This window comes from Rhinolophus sinicus, linkage group LG02, assembly GCF_036562045.2.
Source record: "Rhinolophus sinicus isolate RSC01 linkage group LG02, ASM3656204v1, whole genome shotgun sequence".
Classification (NCBI taxonomy): Eukaryota; Metazoa; Chordata; class Mammalia; order Chiroptera; family Rhinolophidae; genus Rhinolophus; species Rhinolophus sinicus.
Window position 1 is genome coordinate 51,010,404 of NC_133752.1, and position 18,736 is coordinate 51,029,139.

Here is an 18,736-nt window from a genome sequence, read left to right on the forward strand (position 1 = left end):
AGCTAGCCTGCAGAGCCAATGATTTTAGGGCTGTACAGTGCTTTGCATAGAGGGAAGACTCAGTACCTATTGAATGAACACGTGTTAATCAGTGGAACATTGTAGATGTTAAGGTTTCTCACATAGAATCTTGCTGATTTACTCCCCCAAAGTCAATAATAGCTCCTGGCAGAGAGCTGCAGTTTTGACAAGCTGGTGCCTTACCTTTATGCCAACCAATGCCTTAGCAATTTGAGGTCTACCTGAGTATAGGTTATGTCAAAATCCAACAACTGAGCAATGCAGGTCAGCATTTAAAGCTAATGAACCACACTTACGCAAGGGCAAAAAGGGATAAATAAATAAACTAGTGCTGGGGGTTGCATTTTAATGTGTAAAGTCAAAACCTGAACCTCTAGGTATAGCTGTTCCTTCCCTTGGAGTCTAGTATGTTCTGTCTTACTGGAAGGAGCTGAGAGAATTTACTAGTACGTCTTCCTTCCTTCCTTTTTTCTTTCCTTCCTTCCTTTTGTTATCTCATTCCTGCATTCATTCGACAAACACTGCCAAGTCCTAACATTGCGGGTTCCATGGTGAACAAGACAAACCTGCTGTCTGCTTTCATAGAGGGGAAATAGACAAAAGAGTTTTCCTCCCATCAATTTCCTCACCAGTCTCCAAAGGTATTCATTTCCAGGGGAGAATTTTCACTAGCGTTGTAGATTCCAGTGTGAACTAGAAGTAGATCTTTCAGAAAGGTCATGTTAACCAGTGACAAAATCTGGTTACCCTTTTACCTTTTTATAGATAGGGAGACTTATTAGAGAAAGACATTCTCTTTGTTTCATAATACACCGTAAGCTCTTTCTTTTTCCCATTTATATCTTCTTATTATGAAGTATGTGATGTATATAGAAGATACATAGTACAGGAGTACACCAAGAAGACTCTCCTTGGGGTAGTCTATATTCTACTAAGTTTCGTACTAATCATTCCCTTGGTATTCTTTATTATTTTGCCTATAGCTTGAGTTAGCCTATTTTTCAACTTTATAAAAATGGTGTTATTCTTGCAACTTCATTTTTTTTTTTTTTTTAAGATTCATCAGTTTGGTTAGTTCAGTCATTTTTCTCTTGTAGAGTTCTGTTATCTGATTCTACCACAGTGCGTTTATCTGCCCTCCCACTGATGGGCGGGAAGGGGGAGGGTTCCAGTTTTTGGCAATTACAGACATTCTTATACACGTCTGCTGGCACACATGTGCAAGGGTCAGTCTGGAGCTCTCTTTTCAAAAATCAGATTCAATCATGTATATTTGGAGTAGCATCATTTTTTCCTTAGGCATGCCAAATTTTAGATGGTAAGAAAGATGTATTTGTCTTATAGAAATTCTATGAACAGTCCTGAGTAAAAATGGGGAAAGTGGAGAAGAAATTTCTCTAATAGAATAATTTATATCACATTGATTGGTTAATCATACTGAGTGGAATTTCTGGTTTTTTTCCAAATAGTTTCAATATTCTATTTCATTCTATTTATATTATTATTATTATTTGTAAAAGTGTTTCTATTACATACCTCTGGATATCATTAATTTTAAAAGAGAGGATAGTATGACTAATAATCAAAGATCATTTCCATGCTGATTCCTGCATTTCCCCCTGGATTCAGTCTTCACTTAATTATAAGGATTTAGATGAAAATCTGATCCTCTTCTGGAAGCAGAGCTCTTCACCCAAGCTAATAAAAGAGGTATTGAGATGTTGAGAGAAACATGTATCCGGAAGTGATTCACTTTGAAAACCATCAATAAATGTAAAATGTTTTTTCCCTGAACAGACAAAATTTTATTTTTTCCCTTTACAGTATCTTACTATTTTTATTTGCCTATGATAAATATCTGTGATTATATGTGTTTATATAATTTCAATGCATTTGAAATTCAGTTATTTATGTGTGATAAATTTGGAGGTTTACTTTGGAAAAATTAAAGTGCCTTTTTAAATGCATGTAAGGATTTTTGAATTACATATACATTTGTATTTAGAATTTAATTCAGGAAGATAATGAAATAAATGTTTCTTTTTCATTTTGAAGTGTATCCTTGCTGAAGAATTTACCTGAAGACAAGTTAACCAAGATCATTGACTGTTTAGAAGTGGTAAGAAATTTAAAAGCAAAAAATACATTTTGTTAAGAGCCACCATTAGCATTGTAGATAAATAAAAAGGAAAAGATGGTACATTGCCAGTCTACAGAGACCAGGAGACTTTTTCTATTGTAAAAAACGTTAGGCCAATTCATACTAAATTAAGGGATTGGGATGGCTTTAGGCGACTCTTCTGAAATGTATAAAAGGAAGTTGGATTTGCATGTGCAAAATGGCATTTGATTTACATATTTTAATCTTTTTAGTATATTTTATAAAACTAATCTGCCTTAAGAAGCATTTGATTTTCTGTGATTAACTTCACAATCTCTTACAGTGTTCTCATAATATAAAGGAGTCAGTGGTGCATAATTAGGAAATGGAGTAGAGAAAGGGATATTGGGGCTTTTGGTGACAGACTTTTGAATCATACTTGAAAACTCTAGTCCATGAAACAACATTAGGAAAACAAAAACAAAAACAAAGAAACACTGCATTTAAGAAGCACTTTACCTATTTTAAATCTAAGGGAAAATGGCATGTTGGAATGTGTTCAAAAACTTCTATTATATTAGGCATCACCCAGATGGTTGGTTCTAGTCCAAGACTGGTCAAGTCTTTTTGTGAATAATGCTTTTATGACATGTACCTTGGATTCTAATGATATGCATTATATGAAAACCTCTTCAGATGTCAGAGGTTAAAATTCAAAGCGAATAACCTCTCCCTAACTTTGTTGGAGGTCAATTTCATTGAAACCAAAATGGCTTTTCCGGAATTTAAAGGCGGTAAGGCATTGTAAAGGAGTCACATATAGACTCTAAGCTTTTATAAAGCTGTTCTCAGCGGGAGAAAAAACAAAAAAACAACAAAAAAAACCGGCGAGACTGATTGTTGACAGATTTATGCCTCTGTCAATCACAATATGCAATGTAAACTAATATGTGTTGAGAAGGGAGCACTGACCATTTTATCCGCAAGTGTAAGTGACACCAGTAATGTTTCCACTTACAATTCATGGACCCCATCCAGCAGCTTATCAAGGACAGGCCATGATGACACAGTGCCTGGCCTTGTGTCCCAAGAGCGTTCATATATGAAGTCATTTTCAAGAGGACTGCTTGCCCTGCATCTCTTGGGATTTTCCCAATGTAACCTAACCCAATCACAGATGTTACAAATTAATAATTCATCCTAATTTCTGAGAGTGTCGTTCTTCTTTTTAAAGCTGGAGAGGCTCTATATTTTTTTTGTTAACTGAGGAAATCTGTTTTTAATATAATACTAATAGAGTAGATTCACCAGAGGGGAATTCCATGCTGACAGCAAATATTAAAATGTAGTATCATTAAAAATAAATGGTAAATTAAACATATTTATAGCAGCCACAGGCAACAGCTACAGAATATATAGATGGGGGCCCTGCTCCAGTATTAATTAACACACAATTTGAGTTTGAAAGTCTCATCTTTTAAAAACCCTAGAAAGGCTTTACTATATTTCAGCATTTGCAGACAGCAGCACAGTTTATAAAGGACTCTTTATTCATACCTGGCAAACAAATGCGACTCTGTAACGTGTGAAAATTCCCAAATGTGAGAAAGTGATTAACAAGGGAGTGATGGGGTCTACTTAGAGCTAAGAAAAGCACAGTATTTACCAGCATAGCTTGTATTAATGACCCATCAACAGGGTCCTGACAACAGCCAATCACTAATGCATCCGAGCTGTGATAGAATGCCACCCCAGTGAGTTACAGGACCAGCTGTGCCACAAACTGCACTGGCTCCATAATTTTTGAGAAAAACAGGCTGAATCTGCCATGCTGTTTGGAGTTGATCTGGGAGTTTTTAAAATGTTTGTGTGGGGCGGGGTAAGAGGATCTGTGTGTTTGTTAAGACTTTGACTGTTGAACTCCTAGACCAAATGGCCCCAATTGTGTAGTGGTCCAGTAGCATTTCTTGCTTTAGCTTAAGTAACCCAGAACATTCAGTCCTAGAAGCAGACGTGGTCACCTTTAAGCTTCTTCTCGTGTTCTGATGGAAGAAGGAGAGTGCAAACACTACCAACACATTCATTGGTGTGCTCTAGAGTTATTAGCAAACATCAGAAAGCATGATATAGATTTTGAATGCACTGCAAAACTATTAATGATAATGTGACGTCTGAACCTGACAGTTGTGAAGTACAAAAGACAAGAGTAAAAAGTGTTTCTGCTTCCATTCGTGGTGATCATCCCAGGAAGCATGGGATTTGACTGTGTGGTTGATGGAAAAGTCACCTAACTCTTTGTTACAGAGCTTTGCTATTTGACTCAGTGACCCTCTGTGCTGTGACTCTGACTCTGGCATGTCATCTTTCACAAAACTGGCGGTGTGGTGGAGTGGGGTGGGGGTGGGGTAGTGTGGAAGGTCCTTGCCTTTGCTCAGATTACCTTTGGTGCTGCTTGTAAGGCGGATGCCCAGGTACCACCTCACACTTACTGAATCAGAAAGCTCTGGTGGAGAAGGGGCCCAGAAATCCACATCTAAAAATTTTAGCTATGCAATCCTTATGTTTATTGAAGTTTGAGAAGCACTAGTTCAAAGTGATGAATAGAATACATATCTATATGTAGAGTTTGCTGCAGTCTCTCTCTTTCTTCGGGAATTTTCCTTTTTTCTTTTTAAATCATTTTTTAAAAGTGTAGCTTTTCTTACAGTTCCTGCTAACTGTGGGCTAAGCCAGAGGATCTTTCTTATTTTAATGATTACATACAGAGCCATACGAAAGTTGAGATAACTGTGGCTTTTGCCACAGTTTATGGTCCTCTTGGTTAAAGGTGGGGCAGCTGGGGGTTGTAGAAAGTCCACTTGTCCAAAGTCCAGTGATTGGGGTTTGTGATCAAGCCTCTGTCACTAGCAGCTGTCAGCTAATTGTGGTGGGCATTTGTGTCTTCTCGTCTGCAAAACAAGGGGGTGGTGGGCCTCATCTCCAGGGATTATTTCAATGCTTTAAGTTCAGAATTCTATTCCTTTGGCCCACCCAAATCAGAGGAATTTCTGTTGGTTTTCATTTTGTACGTTCTGGTTCCTTGGAATTTGACAATCAGGTACTAAATTATGGCTCATAGGGTCCTCTGGTCCAGGTGTGTTTGCTTTAAAATTCCTAAGTTATTTTAAGTATTGTACTTGGGCAAACAAAACATCTCTGGTAACAACCCAAATAAGTGTATACAGTTTTTTAAGCAACCAACTTGAGTACAAAGTCACATGGTGCACAGTGTGAGTGTGTGTGTGTGTGTGTGTGTGTGTGTGTGCCCATGTTTTACATCTGATTGTATATCATCAATACTTCTTTGTAATGAAGATTTCTAGCCATACCCTAAAGGCTCTAAGGAATTCACAGGCTTGCTTCTTTGTCTTTGTCCTCCATCACCTTGGGTTTTTCTTCTGGTTTTATGTTTTCTATTTAAAGGCACTCAGCCTCTAGCATTTTGTTAGACTGTCATAGAATGAGCATTTTCTTTACAGGAAAAAAAAAAATCTTTCCATCTTTAGCTGTCACTGTTTGTATAGTTTTTTTCTGATCTCTACCTCTCAGTCTGTCCTGGAATTAGTTCCTTACTTTCTTTCTTTTGCCATACACTCAGCAGCTACTCTTCAGATTTCTAGACATCTTCTTTTAAAATATCTTTTTCAGAATGTGGGTCACAACTCATGAGTAGGTCATGAAACCAAATTAGAGGAACTTTTTTTTTATATCAGAGTAGTAAGTATAAATATTGTTTTGAAATATGTTTCCATTTTATACAAATGTCTGTATGTGTGCATAACAGACGTGTGTATTTGGGCGTACATGTAAAATGTATTTCTCACTGTAGTAGGTCAGAGTGAAAAATGCTTGAAAACCATTGCTCCACAGGATAAGGCCTATGGCTTCTTGGTCCACTAAGGGACCCCTTTGCAACGTAACCACAGGACAATAACCACACTGTTTGCATTTCTCTTTTTGGTCTTGGTGACTACCCTGGCTAGACTGGCTGCACTCCCCACTTGACAAACACTGGCCAGTCTAGCATCATAGCCAGTACTTACCACTATATATTTTTGGTCTGACCTATATCCACAACCTTTTCTGATCTATGAAGTTACTGTCAACACACTGGGAGGTATTATTTATCTTCCTTCCATGGTTTTGGGTGACAAAGAATCACTCCTGGAAAAAATACCACTAGGAAGGTTGCTCCTTAGGAAACAACAAAGCTGTTTCTCACTGTTCCCTTTCAAGCTTCTCCCTTTTAACTAGTGTGACAGGAATTAAAGTCGCACATCTACACACACCAAAAAAGTCTTTACAATAACTGAAGAACAACCTAACAGCACTTGAGTAATTCTCCACATTCCTCTGCTCCGTGTGGTAACGGGGACACAGATTGAGATAGGAACAGGAGAGACTTGAAGAGCAGCCTGAAACAGGAATATCTCATGTGACACCAGCAGTTTTAGTGAAGAGAATTGAACATTAGCTATGTAATGAAGATGCCTGGACGGTGGTGGCTTAGTCATTCACTTCACCTCCAAGGGTCATAGTCATCTCAACTGTGAAATGGAGTTTGTTTGTTGTGATAAAGAAACAAGTCAGAAATAATAAAGAGTTGGAGTAAGCAAACTGTGATGCAAAGGACACAAAATATTATTTGCCAACTAAAATAAAAGATTGTCCCTTGCTTAAGTAGTATAGTCCAAGGAGGATGGTCCCTGTTGGTTCCAAAGAGTCATTCAGGAACCCAAGCTGATGGCTCCTCTGCCATTTTCAACATGGCCCCTCTTCCAGGATCTCTTTGGGCCATGCCATTATGAGTGGGGGGAAAGTATGGAGACGCATGCCTGAAACGGTTCATGGGCCTCGCATGGGGATAGCACATCACTGCTGCTCAGATTCTTTTAACTAGAAGTTAATCATGTGGCCACAGCAGGGAGGCTGGGGAGTATGATTTCCTGTGGGAGATTTTGGTGACCAGCTCACAGCCTCTTTCATGGGAATTCACAGTCATTAGGTGCCTTGTATGTACCAAATGTGCCCTCAGGTACTTCAGATACAGTATCTCACCTAGCCTTTAAATAGTATTACTGTATACTGTACAAATAGTATACTGTAAATAATACAGTATTAATTTTACAGAAAAGGAGACTGAGATCCAGAAGATTTAAGGAACAGCTAAGCAAACCATTATCATCCTCCTTAATAAGGCAAACATTGAATATTTACTGTTTCAGATGCTTTTAATGCTTCAAAAACATTGTCTTTAATTGTCTTATTGTGGTGGACAGAATGGATCCCCCAAAAATGTCCAGGCCCTGATCCCTGGAATGTGTGAATATGTTATGTTACATGGCAAAAGGGACTTTTCAGATGTAGTTAAGGTTTTGGACCTTGAAATAGGAAGATTATCCTGAATTATTTCAGCGGGCCAAATACAATTCCATGAGCCCTCAAGTGCCAGGAATTTTTTCTGACTCGTGTCAGAGAGATGCAGCAGAAGTGAAAGTCAGAGAGATTCTAAGTAGAAGGAGAATTCCCCGCGCCATTGCTAGTTCTGAAATTTAGGGTGCTCTGTGCAAGGATTATGTGCACAGAGGCCTCTAGGAACTAAGGGGCAGTCAGCATGGAAATGGTACCCCGCAGCTGACAGCATGGAAATGGGACCTTATCCTAAAACCGCAGGGAACTGAATTCTGCCAGCAACCTGATAAAGCTTGAAAGTGGATTTCCTCCCAGATTTTCCAGAAAGGAACACAGCCCTGCTAACACTCTGAATTCAGTCCTGAGTGACCCAACACGGAGAAGTCCAGTTGAGCCACACTGTGTCTGGACACTGTGACCCACAGACGCAATAAATGGGTGTTGTTTTAAGCCACTAAGTGTGGTTATTTGTTTCACCAGCAACAGAAAGCTAGTGTGCTTCTGTTCTCTAAATCTTTACGTAAATGTTCTTATTTGAACTTCATGGATTGATGGAAGTGAAATTCAAAGCAGAACTGGGATTTGAATCTAGAACTGTTTGGCTTCAAAGTAATTTGTCCCCTAAGATATTATGCTTCCTTCCATAAGAGGTTTAAATGTATCATAAAGTGTACATAGTGCTATGTAAATAAAAGGTATGTTTAATAGTATTAGGAATAATATTGATTCCATAAATGGAAAAAGGATTTGAGAATTAATGACCAAAAATATATTGAAATATAGTAGACACAAAAGTAGTTTTGTTTGAATTTTACTTTCAAGTCTAAAAGAAAAAGAAGAGACAGTTCTTAACTATAGTTGTTAACTCTACCTATTAAAAAAATTAAGCCCATTATTGCTTGTATAAATGATGAAGAGATAGATCTTTTTTAGTTCTGTGACTTTGAGACAGAATCACATTAAAGTAAAGTAGGGGTGGACAATTTAATCCATCTTTTGTTCTCTAAGAGACTGAATTGCTCTTTTGGTCTGGCAGGTGGATGAATTTTTCTTACCCAAGAATTCTTTCGTTATACACACATATAGGAGGGAAACAAAGAAAAAAGTAACAGTTTGAGATTTCATTTGGCTAAACCTACACGGAAGAACACAATTTACATGTAAAAAAATCTATTGTCAATCTTTTATAATGATAAATCTTTGTGAAAAATCCATATGAAAGAGCTACTTACTGTGTGTGTAGAATTTTCCCAACCTTTGCTCATCAAGGAATTAGAAATGGAGGCTGATACTCCTAATAGCCATTGGGGATAATATTTTCAGTTTATTAGATGATCATTTGTTCTTGTTTTGAACTCTTTGTTCTTCTTTTAAACTTTAGACCTAGTATCAGACTGTTGGAGATCACTAGGCAGTTTATATTTAGATTATTTAGGTGAAAGCCACCTGTATATCAGTGATTATTGCTCTGCTGTCATTTCTCTTCATGTTTTCAGTCTCCATGCCTGAAATTCAGCATTCCAGGTGATTTTTTTTTCTGTGAAACATAAACATAAACACAGATAATAAAACAAAAATCCACAGCTTATGACTGCAGTGTTCAAGGTTGCAGATACAATCCCAAAAAGTAAAAGAGACAGATGTGAATGATCATTTTAAAGACACGATAAGTTCTCTTTCATGTAGGTCTTCTTCGGTGCGTCTCCACTGGATCTAACCTTTTTTTCCCTCTCATCCCAATAGGAATACTATGACAAAGGAGATTATATTATACGAGAGGGCGAGGAAGGAAGTACCTTTTTCATTTTAGCCAAAGGAAAGGTAAATATTATTTACTTACTTCAAAAAGTCTTTCCAAATCAGCTTTCCATAAATGCAGCAGTGCTCTGCATTGTGGTATGAGAAGTCTGCACTGAACAGGTAACGGTGCTTCTGTTCAGAAGAATCTGGTGGGGTTTGGTCTGAGCGCTGGGTTTGGGGACATAGGAGACTTGTGATGGGTTCCAGCTGAGACAGTAACTTCCTAGTGACCTTGGGAGGTCACTTTGATTTTTTGGGACCTCATTTCATTGTGTATAAAATGACTGGATTATTTCTAAGGCCCCTTCTAGCTGTGAGTGTGTGATTTTCTACTAGCCCCAGGGTCCAAGATCAGGGCTGGAATATTTTCCCATCCATCAGCTACAACAAGCAGCTGGTAGAAGAGAAAGGACTCGGCAATTGCAGACAGCAATGGGCAGGCATTGAGCTATAGGACAGTTTGGCTCAGGACTTTAATTCATATACGATAGCTCAAGTTGATTTAGCTGCTGATGAAAATTTTATACTAATATATGCAGTAGATCTTTGTCTTTACCTAGGTATTGAGTGGATCGCATGTTGACTCTTTACAATGGTCCTTGGAGATAAAAAAGCATTTGTCAAATACTGAAAGACAGTAAAATCTTGAGCACCTGTGTCTATAAACTGTCAGACTTTTACAAATGTTCTTTCTTTCACGGAAAATTTTATCATCAAAGAGTCAGGCACTGCCCTTTGTAAAGCGGTTTGTGGTTGAACTTTGAACTGGGCCCCCAGTGAAGGAAAAAAAATTAACAAAATAGTTTCAAATTTCAGAAACTCTTTAACACTGAGAAACACTTTTATCATTTCTCCCCAACCTGGACCCCATGCTTTGAAAGAATTCTGGCTAATAAACAAATTGCATTAAATTTTTTTTAATTCATTGTGACTTTGATAAATGCTAATCAGAATTTCTAATCAGCATAAAGCAACCCTTGTTACCATGTTGAACTGGAATAATTCTAGCCACAAACAAGGAATATTGAAGTTTTTGTTTGGCTTTAACATGGGGGTTCTTAAACCTTTCTGGACTGTGGACTACAATGACCCATGAAAGTGTATGGACCCTTCTCCACATCCACATTTTTCATCCAGCGAGTCAATTGTAAATAACAAAGTCAGAATTCCTGATACACAGCCTTGTTCTTGATTAATTTGTCAACTCTGTTTGGCGTTTTGAAACAATCAAAGTTCCTACAGGACAGTTATTTGCTTTGAGGATCCTTAGGAAGGATTAACTGGATTCACATAAATATTTTTAACATTGGAAGGTGGGGTTTGAAAGGAGCATCTTCCTCTTACAGAAGAAGTCATTTGATCGTGTTAAATCACAGAATTTCTCAGCCCATCCATATTGTCCTAACTACTGCAAAATTAAACAAGGGCTGTCTTTTTCCTTGTTTAGTCAATTTTGTATAGAGCTGATTCTTTCTTTTTCTTCTTTCTCTTTTTAATTGTTTGACATCATATAGGTAAAAGTCACCCAGAGTACAGAGGGCCATGATCAACCACAACTGATAAAAACACTGGAGAAAGGAGAATATTTTGGAGAAAAAGCTCTTATCAGGTGAATCCATGACTTTATATACCATACTAAAATAATTCTTGGATTGTTTTGTATGTGCAACCACTCATGTAGAGTTTGACAACTGAGCTACCAAATTAATGGTAGCCAAAGTCCAGGAATTAAACAAAAATTATAAACTGAGGTCTAAAATAATTCATTGCTATGCAGGAAATAAGTGTACTATTTTTGCACAGGAAATAAATTGGAAAGTCTTAAGTTTGTTAGTGAAAATAAGATGCTCTCTTAGAACTTTTAGTTTAAAAAAGAGAGAAAAAGATTAAAGAAGTGAAAATTATATTTTCCCCTTACGAATGAGTTTTCCTATTTCCAGGATTTGAAATATTGTTATTTTCTCCCTTTAAAAAAATATCAAATAATGACTTTACATATTTTGTGTGCTTTTTAATCATCATAACAAAAGTTATATTTTCTTAAGAGTTTTTATCAACTCATTTTGCAAGTTTCAGCAACAACTTAAAAGAATGTATTATATTTGAAATTTCTACCTAAACCTTAGGTCTTTGGAGGTATGAGTTTTTTTATTGTTGATCTGCCTTATGGAAGAAATGTTTGTAAAGGTTAATCAAGTGGCTCAGGAGACATTTTTGTACTTCCTGGAACTCAGAAAACAAACTTAAGTCTGAAGAAATACATTTTTGTAAATGTAAATAACTTATTAAAAGATCAAGTTAAAGTTTTGAGCAATACCTTCTTTTGGAGTCAGATGTTTTTAAATAATACTTGAAATTAGTTAAGAAATCCCTTAATATTTATATTATTACTAAATGCTTTCATTTCATAAGTAAAATAAAAGCATATGCTCGTAAAAAGGAGAAGTATTTCTCTTCATTTTCTCTTATCTTCCTCTTAACTCTTATCTTCCTCTTAACTCTTGTCTAGAAAGCCTCAGTTCCACTGATTTGTATGTCAGGATTACATAAGGACAGAACAAACAAAAAGTATTCATAATTAATATACGCAGACAAATTTTATTATTTAGAAATGATATCTTATTTTAAAAATAAAATCCACTATTTAAATTTAATAAGTTATGGTTCTTATGTAAACCATGTAAACCATTTAAATTTAAAAAATGAAATTTAAAGACAAGTTTAATTTTTCTTTCCCATTTTCTAGCTGGTAGTGAACATATTTCAATAATAGATAAATTGTTTCTTTGTTTAGAATAAAATACATTTATGGAATAGAATCATGTAATGTCATTATTCAAGACATCAATGTATTTGTTCTTAAGATTTATTGGTTATTCTTTTCATACCTCCAAGCAAAACAACTCAAAATTGAAAGTGCAGAGAACTTCATAAATGTACTATAGAGTCAAAGTAGCTTGTGAAAGGAAATAGGCTGTCTAGTTTTGCTGGATCTGAAATAATTTATGGTGTATGTTGCAGCTAGCCAATCACAGTGTTTTCCCATGAGAAACATGGGAATTTGTATTTAATTTAAAGACCCAACTCCCCAAAGCATTTAAAAGCATAAAGCAGAAATCAATGAGAAGGAGAGTTAGATACAAATATTTTTTACATTTTGGTGCATTTTTATGCTATCACTTATTACGGCCACTGACTGTGACTCAATACTTCTTATATTGTGTATATTTCCATCATTCGACACTAAATAGTCCCAAGAGTTATTTCAGAATTCTATGTGCAAAAATAAATCTTTGGCACTTACACAGTTATTATGAAAGAACATGTATGTATTTACAAATTTCTAATACTTACAAAGTGTTTGCAGAGAATATTCTAGTCAAAATGATGACACTGAGAGGTGAAAAGGATGCCATACCTCTCTCTTCTTTTTGAATTCACAAATCAAATAGTCGGCCCATATCCACGGTCATATCTATCTCTGTATCTCTCTCTATACTTATAGATATGTACACACATACAAGTTGAGTACAAACTAACCAGCTCCCAAGTTAAGAGCTCATCAAGCTGAAATATTGTCACTGATGTCTTCCAGCAAGGACCCTGTAAAGTTGGTAGGGACTGTGGGTCATGTCAGAAGGTCCCTGGATGCCAGTTATGTGGATAGGGGACTTCTTTGGAATGGAGTGGTGGGCTGTCAAGGTTTCTTCTGCCCCATCATTAAGGGAAGATGAAAGGACTATACTTTGGGTGATGCCACTTTTGATGAAGTTGCTTGGTGCATTATCAATATGCTTTCTATTCCATGTTACCTTAAATAAATTTCAGAGCAGTGGGTACTATAAGGATGTACCTTTTTTCAGTGTCTTTAGTTATAACTAATAGAGGAAAGAAACTAGTATAAATCAAGGTCTCTATAGAAATAGTTTAGCCAATGCTTACAAGATTGGTATTCAGTAGGCTTTAAATTTATCATCATTAGATCATATGCCATAATTCATTGTATTTAAGGTATCAGTTATAAGATGCACTGTTATATTATGAACCCCTGAAAAAGAAAGACAAGGTTGTTAATTACACAATGACTCAACATCAGTTGTAAGACATACTCTGATTTCAGAGATTTTACTGGAAAATGTACATAGTAGATTCTATGAAATGAAAATATTTTAGTGTTATTTAATTGATTGGGTGTTAGGGCACTAAAAACAATTCTTTAGGTTTTATTCTTGATTGGTTTATTATATGTTAATTACTTAAATGTTTTCCCAAGTTAATTTCCCAGTGAATTTCAGTTTTGCCTGCCAATTAATTAGCAATTCCCCTTTGATCAGAAGAGTGCTATTTTATTTTGGCAGACACAAGCACTGAATGAGATTCCGTACACAGTTGCTGTCACTGATTCTTCTCTGTTCCCAGTGCAGTTAGATATCTTCTTTCCCTCTGAATTCCTTATATATATAACCTTTATTGGAACACATTTCAAATCCCTTTCTTGAAAAGGAGTTGGAGTATAAATAATGATGTTAAAAAAACGCATAGTGTTTGAAAGGTTTAAGTGATAGTGTTTCACACCAAGTAGCAGATTCCCTAATAAAAATAGATGTTGAATTTCTAACTGTAGAAAATTGACTTTCCTGTTTTTGTCTGCAGTGAAGATGTCAGATCAGCTAACATTATTGCTGAAGAAAATGATGTCGCCTGCCTGGTTATAGATCGAGAGTGAGTATACTGACATTGTTGGAGAAGGCAGGCTACTGTCACCTTTGAAGACGTGGCCTTCTGTTGCTCCAAGGGCCCATCTGTCTTCTCATTCATTTCCACTTGGAAATGCAGCCAATCCTCAGCTGCAAGTACATTCTGTTAAAATTCACGGGGGAAAAACGGGGCCTTCTGATCTGTCTGTGGCAGTGGCAGATGCTGGCCGACTAAATATTTTGTGTGCAACGTTCGTACATAAATATCAGTAATAGATTTAAATTTTGCATCTTCCAGAGAAATAAGCTTGTTAGTGCTCATGGATTCTTTTTCCCACACAAGATAGTAAGCAATTTCATAATTTATTTCTAAAATGCTCTACGCAGTCATAAACTTTTTTGAACAAAACCAGTCTCTCTCAGACAAAATATAAAATACTCATTAGCTATATATATTCCCAGAGCTGTTTTAATTTAACATTTCTAGTAATTTGCAAATGATGTGTATCAATATTCATCTCTGGATGTCTTAGGTTATTTTTCCGAATAAGTCTCATTTTGTGTTCTTAACTCCCTTCAAATCATGTTTCAATCTGGCCCTTGGATCTCATTAATTATTTGAATATTTATTGATTATCTAGTTATAATAAAGAAAATTCAAATATACCAAAGCTAGGCCATTGTTTAAGAAAAGTCATAGTGTAGTCAAAGAAATAGGGCATACTTATATGAAATATTAACAAAGAATAGTAAAATGACAAAAGTATCACAAGGGAGTGTATAGTTGATCGCTAATTCAGTACAACATTTATTGAACATAGAATCATAGAGATTTAGAGCTGGAAAGAACTTTAGAACATTTAAAAAAATCTTTTCTTTATGGAAAATTTCAAATATATTAAAAAATAGGCAGGATGGTATTCTGAACCTCATAATGCAAATTCAACAATGTTCACTTAATGCTTTATCTGTATCACTTCGTCATCCCCTCCCTACCTTCTCCACACTACTTTCAAGCAAATTACAACCATATAGTTATTTCATCTGTAAATTTTAGTCACGTCTCTAAAGGCTTTGTATTACTTATAATGCATGACCGCAATAACATTAACATGACTGGAAAGTTAATAATACTTCTTTTCTTATTTGTTATTTTTTATGGAGATATAATCGACATATAACATTATATTAGTGTCAGGTGTACAACACAATGATTCAATATATGTCTGTATTGTGAAATGATCACCACAATAAGTCTTGTTAACATTCATCACCACACAGAATAATAATTCTTAATATCACTTCCAGTTATTTTAATTTTTCCATTACAGATAAAAAAAATGAGTCCCAGCTCCGTTAAAGAACTGCCCCAATAGTGCCATCTGTGATGGAGCAGGGACTCCTGCCTAGTCCTCCCCATTCCTCAGCATCCTTTCCACCATGCTGTTTGGCTCCCATAGTATGTGTTCTGAAAGAGAAGCAATCACAATGCAGTAAGCGGGCAAGGTTTTATTTTATTTTTTTAAGTGTGAAAATGGGCTTAAAAATTAATAGGGATTTTTTAGGCAAAGAGGAGATGTGGAAATCACTCCAGGTGAAGTAAAATTTAAAAGCAAAAGCATGGAGCTAGGAAAGTGCAAAGCATGTTAAGATAAAGGTAATCTTTGGATGCCAGCTCTCAAATGGAATATGTATTGATACAGTGTTGTCCCAATAATGCATTGTTTTGTGTATGAGTTCCTTAAAAATATATGTATGCACTAATGTGTATGAGTTCCTTAAAAATATATGTATGCAATAATAGCATTAGCTGTGTGGTAAACTCTTATAAATTGCTCCAAAATGCTAGGACTAAAAATATGATAGAAAGGAAAAACTCCTTTCCTTTTCTTTCATTGTAATTGCATAATCAAATATTTATACAATATCCATGAAAAGGATGCAATGGTTTTATAGAGTTTATAAATTATTTGAAAGTTTATGATTTTAAAATATTTAATTTCCATGTGAATAGTTGAGATTCTATAATATGCAAAATATTGTATCAGGCACGATAAAACGTAACAATTTATTTAATAAATTCTGTGGGTTGGGGAAGTTGAATATCAGGTATGACTAGGTTGGCCTACATCCTGGATTTTCTGAGACAGTCCTAACTATATTTATTATTGGTACCCCTTTTCATTCTGAAAAGTATTCAGTTTGGATAATAAATTATATGTCACCCTAGCTATGACTTATAGACTAGATTAATATCCCATGATAATTCTCCAATAGCATCCTATCTACCTTCATCATATCTACACTTTATTCAATTGCTTTATTTAACATCTGTCTTACCATTTTTCTGTAAGCTCCAAGCATTTATTTGTTCACTGCTGTTGCAGTGTCAGCATTGGACAGTCTTTGGCATACCGGAAGTGCTCACCAGGTATTGGCTGAATCAGGTGCACTATCCTTGCGATGAAATATAGTGACCTAAAGCCTATGGCTTTTTGTTTCTTCTTTCCTAATTTATTATTTTTAAAAATGCACAGAATGAATACATTGCAAAGAGGACTGTTAAAGTTTGAGCTGTATTTCCTATTTTTAAAACATAATAAAATGTATGAAATAATTGTAGGAAATAACATTAGCTTTACATGAATGGGAAGTGTCACTTGTAATATTACCATTACTGTTTGGTTGTTGGGACAAAGCTCAAGGGAGTTGATGAATTACCTCTCAGGCTGTAACATCAGTATGCATACAAGCTGTTTGTTTTTTATTTTGTTTTGTTTCGTGTTTTTTTATTTATTTTTTTAAACATTTTTTATTAGTTTCAGGTGCACAAAACAATGTAATAGTTAGACATTTATCATTTATATCCCTCACACAGTGACAACCCCCCTCCCCCCATCCACTACCCCTCTGACATCGCACACAGCCATTACATTTCCATTGTCTCTATTCCTAAAGCTGTACTCCGCTTCTTGTAACTATATATATATATATAGTTTTACATATATATTTATATATTATAAATATATATATTATATATATAACTATTATATATAGTTTTATATATATACATATATATGTACATATATATAAAATTGTAGTTGACATTCATTATTGTTCAGCTTCAGCTTCAGGTGTACAGTGCAGTGATCAGGCATCTACATCATCCTTGAGGTTGTCTCCCTAATGAGACAATGCAGGCTGTTTGAATGTTACAGGGAGAATGTTGTAGCTGCTTAAACTTGACTTTAAGTTTAGTTTTCAGAGAATTTTTAAGGGACCTGTGACACCAGTGTCACCTACATTTAAAAATTAAGATTTGTTTAAAACAACACTTCAATTAATTTAATAGGAAACAAAATAATGGTGATGTATAGCATAAATAAAAACAAGAAGCATAAATAAAAGTACAGGAAGTATTTCCTTTTTACTTGAAAATTTAGCCATTGGAAATTAGAAATTTCATGGCAATACTGTTTTATTTCTCACCACTCTACACTCAACAAAGGACAGTCCACAGAAAAGGGTAGAAAAGAGTGGAGAGTAGATCTGGAAGGGAAAATGGAAAACACCCAGCACAGTATATGGGATACGCTTAATAATGTAAATATAGGTTGGTTGTCAAATAATTGTGGGTAGAGGTGTTCAGGGCTAGACAGGCAGTAAGTTTTGACAGTTTACTAATGAGGTGGCTCTGGTTCATTCATTTTAGGTATTTTGTGGTAAATTTTCATTCCTTTCATTTTTCTACATTCAGTTGCTTAAGATGTTACCAAGATGATTGGAACAAAGTTTTGAAAAGGATACTATTTTGACATAGGGAAACATAGAGATACTGTTTTGTATTAGTCCTCTAATAATCACAAATCAAGGTAGTTGTCAAGTGTGGGGGCAGGGAAGCATTGGAATAATCAATAAGGATAATCAAGAACACATATTTCACTGATGAGGAAGATTATTTTTTGTCATAGGCAGTGCTATATGTAAGAATTCCTGGAGACAACGGACTGGGGACAGGGAGATTAGATGGGGTACACAACAAACCTGTGATTATTGATGGGTGAGGGAGGTCAGGGGAGGATATTGACTGAAACTCAGAGAATTACTAAGTTAAGGTTAAAAAAAATTGGATTCATTTATGAAGGAATGTGGAATGAGGAGTAGTATCTAAGGATAAAGAAATTCATCTTTGATTTTTTAAGTAAATTATTTGATTGAGCAAACTTAGAAAATCTGTTACCCATGTAATCTATTGATTCCGTGAACAGATGATGTAGATTATTTCCTTTCCACTGTCTTCTTAAAAGAAAGAGAGAGAGAGAGAGGGAGAGAGGGAGAAGAGGAAGGAAGGGAGGGAGGGAGGGAGGGAGGGAGGGAGGGAGGGAGGGAGGGAGGAAAAAGAAAGAAAGAAAGAAAAAAGAAAGAAAGAAAAGAAATGGTGTTGGTAAACCTGAACTGCAAGGCAGAAAACTACAAAAATGTTTTCTTACTGGTAGCCTCTTTGCTTTCATAAACTCAAAGGATCAACTGTATAACTTCTAATAACTGTTCTACATATTATGGAAACACTAGTATACATAAATTACTGAAAAACAATTTACAAAGCCTTTAATAACGATACAATTAGTCTTGTATGAGCTTAAGAAAAATGTCAAGTTGCAATGGC

The 18,736-nt window shown here is 35.6% G+C and overlaps 1 protein-coding gene across 3 annotated transcripts in view; it reads left to right on the forward strand.

The window, feature by feature from the left end:
- The window catches only part of PRKG2 (protein kinase cGMP-dependent 2), a 125,323-nt gene that overhangs the window by 61,734 nt on the left and 44,853 nt on the right, over positions 1-18,736 (forward strand). For all 3 annotated transcript variants that reach the window (XM_074324384.1, XM_074324382.1, XM_019720111.2), the window contains exons 6-9: positions 2,077-2,140; positions 9,317-9,394; positions 10,888-10,982; positions 14,027-14,095. In XM_074324384.1, the coding sequence (XP_074180485.1) occupies positions 2,077-2,140; positions 9,317-9,394; positions 10,888-10,982; positions 14,027-14,095 (306 nt within the window). The remainder of the gene's footprint in view (positions 1-2,076; positions 2,141-9,316; positions 9,395-10,887; positions 10,983-14,026; positions 14,096-18,736) is intronic.